The sequence below is a fragment of the Muscardinus avellanarius genome (assembly GCF_963383645.1).
Source record: "Muscardinus avellanarius genome assembly, chromosome: 3".
NCBI lineage: Eukaryota > Metazoa > Chordata > Mammalia > Rodentia > Gliridae > Muscardinus > Muscardinus avellanarius.
Genome location: NC_137788.1, coordinates 44,332,953 through 44,352,031, shown reverse-complemented (window position 1 = coordinate 44,352,031; position 19,079 = coordinate 44,332,953). Strand labels below are relative to the sequence as shown.

Genomic DNA, 19,079 nt, shown 5'->3' with positions numbered 1-19,079 from the left:
GCGAGGCCCACCCTCCGAATCTTCCCTTATCGTGGCCCCACACGCACTCTGCTTCTCCCTGCTACACGCTGTCCACTCCCAGCCCCGAGCAAGCCGAGTTGCTGCTGCTGTTCTTTGCCAGCCCCTGGGGTTCTCTGCAGATGGCCCCAATCGCAGACACACAGCACTAGACTAATAGCGCGGGTTACAGCGTGGGCGGAGAGTCCCTTTGCAAAAGAAAACTCCACTGTACGAAGGGAATTCAAAAGAGGGACTTGGATAGAGAGTCTTCTTTTTTTGCCTTTAAAATAAGATGTCCTCTGTGTACTAAAACTCGTCACACACCCACGCTTTTCAGGGGCTGGCCCAATGTGTAAAGTGAGGTCCACCTCCACAGCTAATCCTATTAAAGAAAACTTCCCAACGTACAACCTTCTTGTGTTGTATCAGGCTCCCCATGGGGTTTGCTCTCATCACAAGTCAAGCTTTGGCTCCAAAGCCCTGTGCCTGTTACCACGGATGCCCACAGGGCCCGGGCAGTTGCTGTGGCGACAGGCCAGCGCTAATCTCCGGAGAGCTCAGGCTCTCTGGTGGTGTTGGAGGAGCAAAGGCTGAGTCAGAAGCATACTTAAAAGGATTATCTCCTGCGAAATGTCAAAGGTTCTGGCTGTCTGAAAGATCAAGTGAGTGAGTGTGGGGAAGAGCAGGGGACACGGGCAAGATGAGGAGTGGGTCATCAGCTTCTGATTTGTCCTTGACCGTGGAAACCCCGTAACATTAATTCTTGGTTCCCTAGCTCCCCAAATCTGAAGATCTTAGAGTTAGTGAGATCACCAGATTTACCAGGTTTGATCAGTCAATTCCAGCCTTCCCATCTCTATAAGTGGCTGTGAGACCCCACAACCACATTTCTTTCTTCTAAAACACACCCTTCAGACGGACTATGGCTCGTGGGCGACACCACCTTAATGTAGTTCTCATGGGAAGCTTTCTTTGCTTCATGCTGAAATCTCCCTCTTGGAAATTCTTCCACTTCCTTCCCAATTTGTACCAGCTCTGTGATGGGCGATCTCAACGCCTCTGCTCCCTCTGCCCCAGGACACCCTCAGATGATTTGAGAACAGGAATCATGACTGCTGGATGTGCCCCTCCCCCGGTTCAGTCCCCCCATAATTTCATTTGCAGAGGGTCTTCCTCCTATCCTGCCTCTTTTCTCCAACCCACCTGCCAATTACTCCTGAGCAGCCCCCCTGGGAAATGTGATTCAAAGCAGAATACATTGAAGAGGACATGACCCTGAAAAAAACTGGGAAAATTAAATTTGGAGGTCCCAGTCCCAACCCCATTCTCCCAGGAGTGACAACTTAGAATCTACAAAGAGCCTATTCTGGTAGGAGCCCCTGAACGAAGCACTGGATGAAAACGAACAAAACCAAGGTATTCTGAGATTTGATTGGATTAGCTCGTGTTTCCAGCTTGCCATGGACACAGACATATATTTACCTTTTAGCTGAGGTAATGGCGTTATTATTCCCGAAAAAAGAAAAGTGTTCTTCTCAACCATGGCCCCAGCCTCCTCTCTCCTGTATTAGTGGGCTACCTCAAAAGTCAACAAAACTATAATTTTAGTATTTGGGGGGCTGAGATAGGAGGATTGCAAGTTTGAGGTTAGACTTGGCAATTTAGAAAGACCCTGCTTCAAAATACAAATTAAAAAGGGCTGGGTTTGAACCTTAGTGGTAGAGTGTCCCTGGCCTCAATCTCCAGTATCATGGGGGTGGGGAGGAAGTCAGCATGTGTTTAAAAAAGGAGTCTGTCTTTGGTTTTTCTCTCCATTTAAAATACAGCTCTTAGCCAGGCGTGGTGGCGCACGCTTGTAATCCCAGCATTTGGGAGGCTGAGACAGAGGATCACAAGTCCGTGGCCAGCCTCAGCTACTTAGTGATGCCCTCCACAACTTAGACCCTGTTTCAAAATAAAGAATAAAAAACAGGGCTTAGAGTATAGCTCAGAGGTAGAATGCCCCTGGGTTCAATCCCCAGTTCAAAAAATAAATAAATAAATAAAATACAGCTCTTAAGGCAGTCGTGGTGGTGCACACTTGTAACTCTAGTACTTGGGAGGCTGAGACAGGAGGATCACAGGTTCGAGGACAGCCTCAGCAATTTAGTGAGACCTCAGCAACTTAGTAAGACCCTGTTTCCAAATGAAATAAAGTCAGTCTGGGGATTTAGCTCAGAGATAGAATGCCTCTGGGTTCAATTCCCAGTACCACACACACAAAATTAATCAATCAATTAATTAAATAAAATGCAGCTCTTTGTCCAAGGAAAGTGCATTAGCTGCCCACGAGTTCAATAACCGTATAAAGAACTCTCCAGAGTCACCTCTATGGGTGTTTCTTTTTTCTTCTTTTGGTGGTAGTGGGATTGGACCCAGGGGTATTCTACCTCCTAGTTATACCCTAAGCCTTATTTTATTTTTTAATTTTGAAACAGTCTTGCTAAGATTAATTAATTAATTTATTTATATTTTGTGTAACACAGTTTGGACTTGAAGTCAGGAGACCTGGACTCTGCCATTTAATCAAAGGCAACTCTAGACTAGTTATATTCCCATCTCCGAGTTTCAATTTCCAACTTACAAAATAAAGAGTTTTAGACAGGTGTGGTGGCTCACACCTGTAATCCCAATACTCGGGAAGCTGAGACAGGAGGATGACAGGTTTTCAAGGACAGCCTCAGCAAATAATGAGACTCCCAGTAACCTAGCAAGACCCTGTTTCCAAGCAAAATAAATAAAGAAATAAAAAGGGCTGAGGGTGTAACTTGAAGATAGAATGCCTCTGGATTTAATCTCCAGCATCACAAAAAGGGGCGGGGGTGTTTGGTTCACATTAGGGCCCTTCGTGCACTAACAACCCAGTAATTTACTTTTTCTCCTTTACCATTTCAATTAATCTGCAAAACAAACCTGAGAGGTCAGGATTATTATCCCAATGTTATTTTAACATTTTTTAACATTTTCTTATCTTTTTCTTTTTCATACTGGGGATTGAACCCAGGAGCATTCTACTTCTGAGCTACACCCCAGCTTTATTTTATTTTGAAACAGGGTCTTGCTAAATTGCTGGGAGTGACCTCAAGCCTGTGGCTGTACTGTCTTTGCCTCCTCAGTACTAAGATTACAGGCATGCGTCACCAAACCTGGATCATCCCAGTGTAATTTTAACTAACACAGATGTCATGCTTACTCTGTGCTAGACCTTGTTCCAAGCACTTGACATGTATTAACCAATTCATCTTTCTAACATCTTTGTGAATGAAACACTGAAATTAATCAACCTCATTTAAAGATAAGGAAATTGGGCTGGGTGTGCAGCACCATGGTAGAACATTTGTTTAGCATGCGTGAGGCCCTGGGATTGAACCCTGCCCTGCACAAATAAAATAACGATAAAGAAATAAAGTTGTACAAAGAGGTCCTTAGTTGCCTAAGGTCTCATAATGAGTAAACAGTGGAGCTGGGGTTTGAACCCAGGCTGGGGGCTCCAATATCAGTGCTTGTTTTTTTGTTTTTTGGGTTTTTTTTTTTTTGGCTATACTCCCAGACCTATTTTATATTTTTATTTGGAAACAGGATCTCTTAAGCCAGCAAGGCTGGTTTCGAACCTGCGTGATCCTCCTGTCTCCGCCTCCCAAGTGCAGGGATTACAAGGGTGTGCCATCATGCCCGGCTCCAATATCAGTGCTTTCAACCACATTCTATTTTTTTTTTATTTATTTTATTTTTTTGCGGGTCTGGGGATGGAACCCAGAGGCATTTGACCTCCGAGCTACACCCCCAGCTCTATTTTTTATTCTTTATTTTGAAACAGGGTCTCACTGAGTTGCAACGGGCCTCACTAAGTAGCTGAGGCTGTCCGCGAACCGCGATCCTCCAGTCTCAGCCTCCCGAATGCTGGGATTACAAGTGTGCGCCACCACGCCCGGCATATACTACATCTTTTAGATAAATATGATTCAGACAGGTTAAGCATGAGAGCTACACTGGGATTCAGTGCCAGGATCATCAGATGCCAGGTCATTTATATCTTTAATCTGTTAACAAATTGCTCAACTACTCAGACTAATTTGAGGTAATAGATGTCTAATGCTCAGGAAAAGACAGTCTCTGAGGTGACCAGATCCTAGGGGCCCAAGCAAAAAATGCCCAGTGCGTCTTGGGGCCAAGTACTGGCTTTCCCAGTATCTGTGCCTCAGTTGGCATTTCACTGCTGTATCCCAGCGAACCTGACCACGCAACTTAGAGGAAGGGAGATGTACTTGCTCACAGTGTTTTGAAGATTCCGTGTTCAGTCCATGTGAGATCAGAGTCTGGAGTTTAGGACATGGTGGCGGGAAAGGGACAGAGGGAAAGTGCAAGGCTTTGCTCTCACATCCTGGGGGCCTGAAGCAAGAGAGACAGCCAGGGATCAGGGACCATATATAATCACCAAGGCCGCACTGCCAGGGATCCGCCTTCTCCAGCCACCGCCCACAGGCCCAGGTTACCACCCATTGTAAAGGATGTGTCTACTGATGAGATTACACACCCAGGACTGAACCCTATCAGTCCTGAATTTTAACTCATGAGCTCTGCAGGGGCACTCTATATCTGACCATAACAACCTGCCTGTTAAGTAATACTTACCTGACTCCAGGGACTGCTTTGAGCAGCCGCCCTGCTCCAACAATGGGACATTTTAGGGAAGTGATTTTTTTTTTTTAGCTATTTTTTTTTAATTGGTGCACTGTATTCATACATCATAGTGGGATACAAACTTTTGTAGACATACATGCACACAGCGACAGTCAGCCCCCACCCGATGCCCACCTCATTCCCTCCCCATCCCTCCTTCCCATGCTTGGCTTAGTGGTTGACATCTATTATTATAGCAATTTATCCAAAATTAAAAATGATAATCTCACATAACAGTTTCATTTGTCTGATACCAAGCTTTTGATGACTTAAAGGTAACATTTTAATATTTCTTTTTGCTTTCTTTCTTACCAGAGAATATTTTTTTTCTATTTTTTTAGGTGAAACTATCATATATTTATACATTTATTTTTCAGAAAAAAATCTATCCTAATATGGAATATGGATTCTAGATACTCAAAACGATCTTGAAAAAGAACAAAGCTAGAAGATATATATTTTATGATTTCAAACCATATAAAGCTACAATAATTGAAACAGTGTAGTATTGTTCTAAAGGCAGATATATAAACCATTGGAGTTAAATACAAGCCTAGAGCTAAATTCTTCCCTATATTATCAAGTTATTTTTGACAAGGTTTCCACGAACATTTGGTGGTGGAAATAATAATCTTTTAACTAAATATTGTTGAAAAATAATAATTACATGGAAAAGAATAAAATTGGACCCTTACCTAATCCCATATACAAGTATTAACTCAAAATAGATAAAAGACCTAAATATAAATCTTAAGACTATAAACTTTTAGAAGAAAATCTGGGTCATAAAACCTCACAACATTGAAATTGTCAGTGATTTCTTGGATATGATTTCAATGGCACAGGCAACAGAAGAGTATACAAACTCCCTAAAAAATAAAAAAAATTGTATATCCAAAGACAATGTAAACAGAGGTAACAGTTACTAATAGAATGGGATAAAATATTTCCAAATGCTATATCTGAAGGTATATTAATATTCCAACTAGAAATCCTAAAAATTAACAACAATAAAGGCAAACAATACCATTTAGAGATAGGTAAAAGACTAACATAAGTAATGAATCTCCACAGATAACCAATCTTAGTTGTCTGTTGGATGGAAAATCTTGTTTCTCTGGTTCTGGTGTGTGTTACCTATTTCTTCTTTGTAGTTAATCTCTTTGAGTATTTTCTCTAGTGCTGGTTTTGAAGACATAAATTCCTTCAGTTTCTGTTTGTCATGGAAGCTTCTTATTTCTCCATCTAATTTGATAGAAAGTTTTGCTGGGTAGGAAATTTTTGGCTGGAAGTTGTTTTCTTTCAGAGTTTGGAATATGTTACTCCAAGCCCTTCTGGCTCTCATGACTTGGTTTGGGAAGTCTGGAGTGATTCTAATTGGTTTGCCTCTGAATGTCACTTGGCCCTTTGTTTTTGTTGCCTTTAAGATTCTCTGCTTGGCTTCCACATTGGTCATTTTGACAATTATGTGGCGTGGGTATCCTCTTCTCCGATCCTGTCTAAAGGGAGTTCTATAAGTTTCCTGGACCTGTGTATCAACCTCTTGCTCTATGTTTGGAAAATTTTCTGCTATTACTTCCTTGAAGAGATTGTTGATCCCTTTGGTATCACTTTCTTTTCCCTCCTCTATTCCAATTATTCTTAGGTTAGCTCTCTTAAAATGGGCCCATATTTCTTCAATGTCAGATTCCTGCTGTTGGATATTTTTTTCTAGATTAGAAACTATGCGTTCATTTTTGGAATGATCATCTTCTAAGAGCAAGATTCTGTTCTCCATGTGGTCTAATCGGTTGTGCTTTGAATTGAGGCCTTTACTTCATTAATTGCATCCTTTATCTCTTTTTGGCTCTCTCTGAGTTCTTTTCAAAGCACCTCTGTTATTTCTACAGTTATTTTCCTGATTTGATCTTCTAGAAATCTCTGATTTTCTGTTTTATCAGGTTCTGATGTTGTGGGGTTGTGGGCATTCATTGCTCCAGTGTTATTCCTCTTTCCCATGATTTCGGAAGTTTGTGCCTTCTCTGGGTTCTTCCCTTGGGTCACTATGACTTCACTTAAGGTGCTCTGGATCTCGAGTCTGTAGTATCTCAGACCCCACTACTCCTTTACTGGGTTGTATCACAGAGTCTCCGACCCAGGGAGTCGATAGAGGCTGCTTTAGACTATGGGGGGTGCCAGGTTGCACGTTCTCCTATGGTGTGATATCTCTGCCACCGCCACTCCGCCACTGGGTCAAGTCCCAGGGAGTACAGTACTGGGATTTCTCCTCTGTGGCCTGCAATTTGACTCACTGTTCTTGAGTTCGCAGATGTAGCTGTACTGGACTCGTTGAATTTGCTGCTGCTGCTGCCGGTGGCAATATGGAGCTGCTGCTACGCCCTCGGCCGTGAGGCTGTCTTATTTCTTCTTGGTTTTGAATTCCACTCTGAGTCCTTGCAGCGTGTGCTGAGCTCAGCCACTGGGAGCTTTAGATATTCCCTGCACTGAAAAATCCCACCTGGCTGTTCCGCAGCGGCTCACCTCGGCTTGCTGTAGCCGTCCGGTGAACTCGCCGCTGCCGCCGGCAGTATGGCGCTGCTGCCGCTCCTCGGGCGTGAGGCCGGTGTATCTCCTCTGTGGCTCTGAGCTGTGTTCTCAGTCCGCTTTCTCTCTGGAGCCTGGTGATTTTTTTGTTTCTCTGGTGATGGTGTTTTCTGGCTATGAAGGGCGCTGATTTTGTGGTAATGGAGATTGGTTGTTAGCGGGGTAGGGAAGTGATTTGATTAACTTCTCTGACCATGGAAAAATCCATTCCCTCACAGGGCAGTGTGGCTGAGTGTGCCTTTTACCCTGTATAACCGCATGGTGTCACGAATGATTACTATTTTATCTGGGCAGTAACACCATCTACCCTAATCTTGGGATTTCAGAGCAAGGTCCTTATAAACTCTCTCTATTTTAATACCTATACTCGATAATGTTTTCTCTCCTGTGAAATGTCCAGGCAAAGACCCAGTCTTTTACTTTGAAATTGCTAAGGTCGTTAAAAGTCAGGAGCCAGTCGAGGGAGCAAGCATCTTTACAACAGATGGGATCGGGAGTTAAATGTTACAATGGTAAACTCTGCTGCTGGGCAAGAGGCAAACAGACCTGCTTGCTAGATGGCGGTTCCCCGGCCCTGCTCTGTGGCCTCATTTCTGTCAAGTGGAGGAAGCAGCCGCTTCCAGCTGATTGCAGTGCCACACTCATCAATCACAGTAATAGCGCAATTAGCCACCAAGGTTCCAGCTAAATAATATGTGTTAGTGGCAACTTGTCCTGGATTTCATCTTTCTGAGCAATCCAAATGAAAGGGGAAAAAAACTTTCTTGATCTTTAAAGAGGTAAAAGTAGGGCATGAGTGCAACCGTATTGTGGCTGTTTTAGCACAATCTGTTTTAAATGTATGTGTGTCTGTATTTACAAAGCAATTCGTGACTTATTACTGTCTCCTCAGTCTATAATGTTACTAATTTCTAAGAGCAGCAACAGAGTTGAGTATGTTGAATGGGCACAGATCCATCGGATATTAGCACTGAAAGCCTGGCGTGGTTGTACATGCCTGTAATCCCAGGACTTGGAAGACTGAAACAGGAGGATTACAGGTTCGAGGACAGCCTCATTAATGTGGCGAAACTCTCAGGAACCTAACAAGACCCTGTTTCAAAAATAAAATAGGAGGCTGGGCATGGTGGCGCACGCTTGTAATCCCAGCGCTTGAAAGGCTGAGACAGGAGGATCACACGGGTTCGAAGCCAGCCTCAGCTACTTAGTGAGGTTCTCAGCAACTTAGTGAGACCCTGTTTCCAAATAAAATATAAAATAGGTCTGGGAGTGTAGCTCGAAGGTAGAAAATAAAATTGGACTAGGGAGTGTAGCTTGGAGTTAGAATGCCCATGGGTTCAGTCACCAGGAACACACACACACACACACACACACACACACACACACACACACACAGAAAGGGCTTAGAGGAGAGCTCTTCCCAGGCTCCTGTGTTGCAGAAAGGAAGGTTGAGGTCCAAGAAATGGGAAGAAATCTCTTAATCACCCTGAAAGTCATTAATAATGGAGCCACGACTAGGTCTTGCATCACCTCTAAGAAGAAATTCACCTATTCTGAGTATCTACTATGGGCCCAGCACTATTAAACACTGAATAAAGCCAAGTATGGTGGTGTACCCCTGAAATCCCAGTATCACAGGCTTGAGGCCAGCTTCAGCAACTTAGCGAGGCTCTCAGGCTATTGCTAAATGCTTCAAAATAAATAAATAAATAAATAAATAAATAAAAAGAGCTGGGGATTTAGCTCAGAGATAATGTGACCCTTGGTTCAACCCCCAGAACTCCCCCTACCAAAAAAAAAAACCCACTGAATAAATATAAACAAACACAAATGATCCCTTCCTGCAAGGTAGCTATAGTCTAATGGAGGTGCTTAGAATATCTTATTTCTAAGACATTATTATCACAACTTGGAAGACAAGGAAACATGGCCCTTTCTGAAAAAGTGAACATCCCCAAGTCGCCCACTAACCTCATTTGAACCCGCCTCTGTCTGCCTCCTGTTCTTTACGTTTTCTTCCTCACAATGTCTCACATGAAAGGTAGATGATTCGGTGGCAGTGACTGACTTGCAAGGATGCTCAGAGTGCATTAACCTCAGGTGAACCTTGGTTTCCAATTCTCTGTGACTGTCGCCCCCCGGGCCTGACTCTCCACGCTATCACCTGTTCCCACTCCAGAGCCCTTCCTTGGATATCGAGCTTCCTGGAGTGTCTCAGGAATGTTTGTTTGACTTTGTTTTCCAACATTTGTGGAAAAATGAAAGAAGTTACAACAACCAGTGTCCCAGGATCTCATCAATTTCGATTCCCCATTCCACGCCTACAGACTATCTACTGTAGCTGAAGAATCACATAACAGCCTGTGGTTGGGAAACTGGCCCATGAGACACAAATATTGTTGAGTGATGTTTGGGTTTTGGGCTTAGAGTACTGGGGATTGAACTCAGAGGAGGTCTTTCTCCAAGCTACACCCTCAGCCCTTATTTTTTGTTTTGAAATAGAGTCTCTCTTGCTACATTCTTATTAGGTTGAAAATAGGGAGCTTAGGAGGGAGGTAAAAACACCAACCGGGTTATCAGAGACCGCTGTTTTATTAGGGCCCAACCCTAGTACCTTCCGGAGAGTCAGCCGGCCTGGGGAAAGGGACCGATGGGCCACGCGTCTGGAGAGCTGTGCATAGTCCTGATCGGCCGGCTGAGTCACTTGGGGGATCAGAGGCACCAATGTTTTATAGGCATGCCGATTCTCCCACAACATCTGGAGTCTCGCGATGTTTGGCGTCTCGAGGCACCTGAAGTTTCATGACCGCTTCTGGCTTCCGGAGTTCCACTACGAGATCACGCGGGGAAGGGACCCAACTTATCAATTTAGAGCCTGAGAATTAACCTATGATTCTCCTGTCTCAGCTGGCCAAGTATTGGGATTACAGGCATGTACCATTGTGCCTGGCTTAGCGATGATTTTTTAAGGTCTGAATCCCTTATATGAAATAGGCAAGACTCAAATTTATTCATTAATTTATTTTTCATTGGCTGGGCATGGCGGCGCACACTTGTAATCCCAGTACCTGGGAGGGAGGATCGCGTAAATTCGAAGCCAGCCTCAACTACTTAGTGAGACTCTCAGTAACTTAGTGAGACCCTGTTTCCAAGTAAAATATAAAATAGGTCTGGGGGTATAGCCTAGAGGTAGAAGACCCCCTAGATTCCATTCCCAGCACCACAAAAAAAGCATTTATTTTTCATTTAGCAGATAAGTGTCTAGTATGTGCAAAGGCATATAATCAGTGCAAATTAGACACATTCCTTACCTTCATGAAGCATATAGCTTTTCAGTTTAGTCCAGATGTTGTCAAATCATCACCCAATATAATTACAAAGTACTCAGAAGGATAGGTACATGGTGCTATGAGAACATACCTGGAAACCTGGATCACCTCTGGTTTCAGGAGCTGAGGGAAGGCTGCTCTACTCCTGGATACCTCCACTACCCACTAGCGCTGCTTCACATTCCTCAGTTAAGCTTTCATTCTTTGGTTCCTGTTACGGTGAAATATGTTCGGTGTGTGAAGGGGGAAATAATTCCCCCAACACAACCACACAAACAGAAAAACCGCGGGTCCTTGTCCTGTGCTAAGTATAGATTCACATTAGCCCGGACTCTTGCTGGAGATTTAAAGAGGTTTATTAAAAAGATAGAAATACAGGAGATAGTTACAGCCCTATGACAGAGAATGGCACAGGGGGGCAATTTGAGTGAATTTACCAAAAAACCCAGTATGCTGAGTGTTCTTATCCTGACCAAGTCTGTGGCAGGTCTTGTGATATGTAGATATGTTGCCCTATCTCTTAGCCCAGTTTTCTGCTGTCTCCATCCCAGCAGGATCTGCCCCTCGGAGGCAGGGGGGCAGCCCTGTCTCGGGGCACAGACCTCCACACCTTTTGTTACCCTCCCAAGATGTGTTAAGTTGCTTCTCTGGGATCTGGGATTTCCTCCCATCCTTGAGGCAGTTTGTCTCTCTTTAGAAATGTAAAGAACCCTTTTCCCTGGCTCTGGCTTTCTTTACTTCTCTTTAGAAATGTAAAAAGCTCCTTCTTCTTGACAATCCTGGCTTTCTTTAGTACAAAAGATATATTTTCAAAATTGGCAATCTTTCCCAATACTGGTACATTAATACATTTTGAAACCTCTTCCCAATACTAGTATAGTTCCAATCCTTGATGGCTGATCAAATGCAAACCTCCCAGAAAGAGTAAGGGTGGGAGAAAGAATATCTGTACCTGTGGGACACTCCTAGACTCCATGGGTAAAGGTTAGTTGGTAGACCAGATGTGGTGGTGCATGCCTGTAATCCCAGGACTTGGGAGGATGAAACAGGAGGATCGCAGGTTCAAGGCAACCTTCAGCAATTTAGCAAGACCCTGTTTCTAAGTAAAAATAAATTAAAAATTAAAAATAGGGCTGGAAGGTTAGCTCAGTGTGGGTGTCTGTCTGTCTTTCTCACACACACACACACACACACACACACACACACATTTAATTGCTGTTATTTATTTATTTATTTATTTATTTTTGTGGTACTGGAGGTGGAACCCAGAGGCTTTCTACCTCCAGGCTATACTCCCAGACCTATTTTATACTTTATTTGGAAACAGGGTTTCACTAAGTTGCTGAGAGCCTCACTAAGTAGCTGAGGCTGGCTTCAAACCTGTGTGATCCTCCTGTCTCAGCCTCCCAAGCACTGGGATTACAAGCGTGTGCCACCACGCCCAGCTCATTGCTGTCTTCTAAAGGACCTAACAAACTACATCAAAACTCAATGGCTAGCCGGGCATGGTGGCACATGCTTGTAATCCCCGCGCTTGGGAAGCAGAGATAGGAGGATCTCGCAGGTTCGAAGCCAGCCATGTGCGCTGGTTTAGGAGACCCTGTTTCCAAATAAAAATGTAACAATAGGTCTGGGAGTGTAGCCCGGAGGTAGAAGGGCTTCCAGGAACCCCAGTACCATAAACACACACACACACACACACACACACACACACACACACACACCCTTAATGGCTAAGCCGCGTGTGGCAGCACACAATCCCAGCATTTGGGAGGCTGAGACAGGAGGATCGTGGTTCGTGGACAGCCTCAGCTACTTAGTGAGGCCCTCCACAACTCAGTGAGACCCTGTTTCAAGATAAAGAATAAAAAATTGGGCAGGGGGTGTAGCTCAGAGGTCAAATACCTCTGGGTTCCATCCCCAGACCCGGGGAAAAAAAAAAAAAAAAAAAAAAAAAACCTTAATGGCTGTTCAGGAACGGTGGCACAGGCTTGTAATCCCAATACTTGGGAGGCTGAAACAGAATCACAGGTTTGTGGCCGGCTTCAGTTGCTTAGTGAGAGCCTGCTTCAAAATAAAGAATAAAAAACAAGAGCCGGGCATAGTGGCACATGCCTGTCATCCCAGTACTGGGGAGGCTTAAACAGGAGAATCACAGGTTGGAGGACAGCCTCAGCAAATAATGAGACTCTTGTCAACCTAGTGAGGGCCTGTTTAAAAAAAAAATTAGGGCCGGGCGTGGTGGCACACACTTGTAATCCCCGCGCTTGGGAGGCAGAGACAAGAGGATCGCGTAGGTTCGAAGCCAGCCGCGCACGCTGGCTTAGGAGACCCTGTTTCCAAATAAAAATGTAAAAATAGGTCTGGGAGTGTAGCCCGGAGGTAGAAGGGCTTCCAGGAACCCCGTACCACCAAAAAAAAAAAAAAAAAAAATTATTTTTAAATAGGGTGGGGGTTGTAGCTCAGAGGTAGAATGCCCCTGGGTTTCATCCCCAGGACCATAAACAACAAAACTTAATGGCTTAAAAGAGCAAGCACTATTTCCCATGGTTCTGTGCGTTGCCTGTGTGTGCTGCTCCTAGCAGGCCTGGGTGCTCCCTCATGCTCTTTCCTACTCTGGGGCTCCAGCTCGGTGACCTGATGATCGCCACCTCTCTCTGGGTGGTCTCATTCTCCAGAGCCTTCCCAGGCTTGTACATGTGGCAGCAGAAGTTTTCCCAGCAACAAGAGGTCACCCTCTAATGCAGAAGAACCTTTCAAGTCTCTGTTTACAACACATTTGCTAATGTCACACAGTCAAGCTCAGGGTTTTTCTTTTTGTTTGTTTGTTTTGTTTTTGTTCTGTTTTGTTTTGGGTACCAGGATTGAACCCAGAGGCATATTACCTCCAAACTATACCCCCCAGATTGAGTTTGTTTCTTATTTGGAAACAGGGTTTCACTAGATTGCTGAGAGCCTCACTAAATTTGCTGAGGCTGGCTCTAAACCTGCAATACTCCAGTCTCAGCTCCCAATACTGGAATTGCAAGCATGTGGCACCACGCCCAGCTCCAAGCTCAGTTTTAAGTGTTGGGAAAATAGATGTCATCTCTTAAAGGGATGAGCTATAAAATATTGTGGCTAATTTTCTAGTTGACCCCATGAAACAACCCTACGTTATGTGAAACTCTATCTGGTAATTTCCTGGTCTTAAACCCTGGCACTACAGATACCCCACAGAGAAGTGACAAGACGGTGTAGCGCAGGGCGGCCTCGTCAATCATTTATTGTCCAAGGGGTCTACCTTGGAAGAATCAAGACACATAAGGATGGAGAAACAGTGCTTGCTAAACGGTCCACTTGATTACTTCTCAAGTTATCCCTGAAAGATCAATCTGGCTTCTCATTTCTTGAGATTTACTGTAGATAATGATTGTGATACCTGCCTGAAGTGCCTGGCCAGAAGCCTTGCTGAAGGATTAAGTTAGATGCAGAAAAGATGGCTCAAAAACAGTTGGAGCCGCTGGGCGTGGTGTCGCACGCTTGTAATCCCAGCGCTTGGGAGGCTGAGACAGGAGGATCGCACAGGTTCGAAGCCAGCCTCAGCTACTTAGTGAGGCTCTCAGCAACTTAGTGAGACCCTGTTTCCAAATAAAGTATAAAATAGGTCTGGGAGTATAGCCCAGAGGTAGAAAGCCCTTGGGTTCCACCCCCAGTACTAAACAAACAAACAAACAAACAAACAGTTGGGCCCTTTGCTCCAGCTATATTTTCTTTTTTGTAGTACTCATCTGATTCCTGTTTTAGATGCCAAGACTTTGGTAATGACATGCGTGCCCAAATGCCTACTAGACGTTTCTCTGTCTCAAACTGCAAATCCCCAAATTAGAACATGATTCTGTTCCAAATGTGTGTTGACCCTGTCTTCACAGAAACTTAGGTGTCATCCTTAATTTCTTGATTTTTCTCTCTTCTTAGTGTCCACATCTAATCCATCATCAAGTCATATGATTCTGTTTTTTGTTGTATGTGTGTGGTACTGTAGATTGAGCCCGGGGCATTATACCTCTCAGCTACATCCCCAGCCCTTTTTATTTTTTATTTTGAAACAGAGTCTTGCTAACATACCACATGCTGGCCTCAAACCTGCAAACCTCCCATCTCAGCCTCCCAAGTACTGGGATTACAGCCATGCACCACCATGCCTAGGTATCTACTTTCTTCCTTCCTTCCTTTTTTTTCTTTTCTTTTCTTTTTTTCTTTTGCAGTAACCCAGGGGCATTCGACCTCCGAGCTACACCCTCTGCCCTATTTTTTATTCTTTATTTTGAAACCGGGTCTTATTGAGTTGCCGAGGGCCTCACTAAGTATCTGAGACTGCCCACAAACCACAATCCTCCTGTCTCAGCCTCCCAAATGCTGGGATCATAAGCGTGTGCCACCACGCCCGGCTGGTATCTATTTTCAAATACATTTCAAATCTAGCCAGGTATGGTCCTGTATGTCTATAGCCCAGTAATTGAGAGGCGGAGACAGGAGGAATGCAGGTTCAAGAACATCCTAAAGAATTTAGAAAGACCTTCAGCAACTAAGTGAGATCCTACATTAAAATAAAATAGGGCTGGGGGTGTGTGGCTCAGAAGTAGAATTTCCTTGGGTTCAATCTCCAGCACAGAAAAAAGAAAAAAAATATATTTTTATTATATATTTCAAATCTTCCCACTCTTCTTCATTTTCATTACCATGACCTTGGTCTATGGCACCATTGTTTCTCCACTAGAGAGTTATCAGAGTTCTTAACCAGTCTCCCTACTCAGACTTGCTCCTCTCTAGTCCACCCTCTACACAACAGCAATCTTTTAAAAATAAAAATGGCTGGGCATGGTGGCGCACGCTTGTAATCCCCGTGCTTGGGAGGCGAGACAGGAGGATCGTGCAGGTTCGAAGCCAGCGGCGCTGGCTTAAGAGACCCTGTTTCCAAATATATATATATATATATATATATATATATATATATATATATATATATATATGTAGTGTAGCCTGGAGGTAGAAGGGCTTCCAGGAACCCCAGTACCACCAAAAAATAATAATAATAAATAAATAAATTAAAATGAATAAACAGCTTAGTAAAACTGATGTTTGTACTGGTATTGGGAAGAGAGTTTAAAAAGTATTAATGTATCAGTCCTGGGAAAGATGTCCAACCTTGAAACATATCCTCTTTACTAAGAAAGCCAGGGTTAGCCAACATGTCCTTGCATTCCTAAGAACAATTTAACACATTGTGGGGGAAAAGACGAAATGTAAAAGCCTGTGTTTGAAGACAGAGATGCCTCCCACTCCGGCCATAAATCTGGGTCTGTGTTTGAAGATAGAGATGTTTCCCCCCTTTCAGGCCATAAACCTAGCTGGAGAGATAACAGAAGCAGAGCCGGGGCTGGCGATAAGGTGTAACATGATCTCCAAAAATCAAAGGGACCTGCTGGACTTAGACAGGATAAAAATCCAGGAAACTGGAGTTTGTTGGCATTTTCGTTCGAATTGCCCCCCTGTGTCTGCTCCGGCACAGGGCTGTGACTATCTCTATATTTCTATCCTTTTAATAAATTTCTTTAAATCTGCAGCAGCTGTCCAAGCGATGAATACTTATTCTTAGTTTAGGACAAGAATCCACGGTTTTTCTGTTTGTCTCTGTGTCTGGTGGGGGGGGGGGATTATTTCACACCACACACCTTCCCCCCTCCCACCTATCCCCTGCAACAATGTTTACGTCCATACACATGAAAATAATTCAGAGACATTCAGTACTTGTTTGTTTAGTGTGTGTGTGTGTGTGTGTGTGTGTGTGTGTGTGTTGCACTGGAGATTAAACCCAGGGACATTCTCCCTCCAAGCTTTATACACCCCCAGCTCTTTTGTATTTCTGTTTTGAAACAGGGTCTTACTAAGTCCCTGAGAGTCTTGCTGAATTGCTGAGATTGGCTCCAACCTTGATCCTCCTGCCACAGACTCTCAAGTATTGGGATTACAGGCATGTGCCATCACGCCTAGCTTTCTTTACTAATAATACTAAATTTTTTTTTTTTCTTTTTGGTACTGGGGATGGAACCCAGGGGCATTCTACCTCCGAGCAAAACCTCCATCCCTATTTTTTTGTTCCTTACTTTGAAATAGGGTCTCACTGAGTTGCCAAGGACCTCACTAAATAGCTGAGGCTATCTAAGACCATGATCCTCCTGTCTCAGCCTCCCAAATGCTGGGATTACAAGCATGCGCCACCATGCCTGGCTCACTAATAATATCACTTTTTAAACTAATTTTGCTTCTCACCCTGAATCTGCCCCTAACTTTCGATAGGACCTCTGAAAAATCACTTCCAGAAATAATCAGCTATAATTTCTTCCGGAAATAGCAATCTCTTCTTCCCTCACCCAAACCAGGTGATTCCAGTGAAGACTGTTAGTAGAGGATCCATGTAGAACCAATCAGAATTCTTCCTAAGATTTTTATTAAAAACCTGGCAGCTGGGCATGGTGAAGCACTCTTGTCATCTCAGTACTTGGGAGGCTGAGACAAGAGGATCACAGGTTCGAGAACAGCCTCTGTAACACAAAAAGACTCTCAGCAACCTAGCGAGAGCCTATTTCAAAATAAAAAATAAAGAGCCGGGCATGGTGGCGCACGCTGTAATCCCCGCGTTTGGGAGGCGGAGACAGGAGGATCACGCAGGTTCAAAGCCAGCTGCGCTGGTTTAAGAGACCCTGTTTTCAAATAAAAATATAAAATAGGTCGACTGCCAAGATCGCATCCACCCCGCGAGCACAGTCCCCTCGCTGCTCCGCCGCCGTGGGTCCACACCCGCCACCCAGCTCCCCGTGGATGATGACATCGCTGTGCTCCTCGTTGACAAAGGCTCCGGCATGTGCAAGGCCGGCTTCGCTGGTGACGATGCCCCTCAGGCCGTCCTCCCATCCATCGTGGGGCGCCCATGGCACCGGGACATGATGGTGGGCATGGGCCAGAAGGACTCCTATGTGGGTGACGAGGCCCAGAGCAAGAGAGGCATCCTGACACTCAAGTACCCCATCGAGCACGGCATTGTCACCAACTGGGACGACATGGAGAAGATCTGGCATCACACCTTCTACAACGAGCTGCGTGTGGCCCCTGAGGAGCACCTGGTGCTGCTGACTGAGGCTCCACTGAACCCCAAGGCCAACCGTGAAAAGATGACCCAGGTCATGTTCGAGACCTTTAACACTCCAGCCATGTATGTGGCCATCCAGGCTGTGCTGTCCCTGTATGCCTCTGGCCGTACCACTGGCATTGTGATGGACTCCGGTGACGGGGTCACCCACACTGTGCCCATCTACGAGGGGTACGCCCTTCCCCATGCCATCCTGCGTCTGGACCTGGCTGGCCGGGACCTGACAGACTACCTCATGAAGATTCTGACTGAGCGCGGCTACAGCTTCACCACCACAGCGGAGAGGGAAATTGTACGTGACATCCAGAAGAAGCTGTGCTATGTTGCCCTGGACTTCGAACAGGAGATGGCCACTGCAGCCTCCAGCTCCTCCCTGGAGAAGAGCTACGAGCTGCCTGACGGCCAGGTGATCACCATTGACAATGAGCGATTCCGCTGCCCCGAGGTGCTCTTCCAGCCTTCTTTCCTGGGCATGGAATCCTGTGGCATCCATGAGACTACCTTCAATTCCATCATGAAGTGTGACGTTGACATCCGCAAGGACCTCTATGCCAACACAGTGCTGTCTGGTGGTACCACCATGTACCCAGGTATCGCGGACCGGATGCAGAAGGAGATCACAGCCCTGGCCCCTGGCACGATGGAGATCAAGATCATCGCTCCCCCTGAGCACAAGTACTCCATGTGGATCGGCGGCTCCATCCTGGCCTCGCTGTCCACCTTCCAGCAGATGTGGATCAGCAAGCAAGAGTACGACGAATCCGGCCCCTCCACCGTGCACGCCAATGCTTCTAGGTGGACTGTTACTTAGCTGCGTCACACCCTTTCTTGACAAAACCTAATGCGCAGAAAAATGAGATCAGATTGGCATGGCTTTATTTGTTTCCTTTTTTGTTTTGTTTTTGTTTTTTGTTTTGGCACTTTTGACTCAGGATTTAAAAACTGGAACGGTGAAGGTCACAGCAGTCGGTTGGAGCGAGCATCCCCAAAGTTCAACAATGTGGCCCAGGACTTTGGTTGTACATTGTTCTTTTTTTTTTAATAGTCATTCCAAATAATAGTGAGATGCGTTGTTACAGGAAGTTCCTCGCCCTCCCAAAAGCCGCTCCACTCCTCTTCAAGGAGGATGGCCCAGTCCTCGCCTGAGTCCACACAGGGGAGGTGACAGCATTGCTTTTGTGTAAATTATGTAATGCAATTTTTAAAAATCTTCGCCTTAATACTTTTTTATTTTGTTTTATTTTGAATGGTCAGCCATC

At 44.8% G+C, this 19,079-nt stretch overlaps 1 protein-coding gene across 1 annotated transcript; it reads left to right on the top strand.

Annotated features, from left to right (window-relative positions):
* Positions 1–17,494: 17,494 nt before the first annotated feature.
* LOC308260085 (actin, cytoplasmic 2-like) lies at positions 17,495–18,631 on the top strand (the record flags this gene model as incomplete). Its single annotated transcript, XM_080691415.1, has 1 exon — positions 17,495–18,631. Exon 1 carries the CDS (start codon positions 17,534–17,536, stop codon positions 18,629–18,631), a length of 1,098 nt encoding a protein of 365 aa, XP_080547541.1. The 5' UTR covers positions 17,495–17,533.
* Between the last annotated feature and the right edge of the window lie 448 nt (positions 18,632–19,079).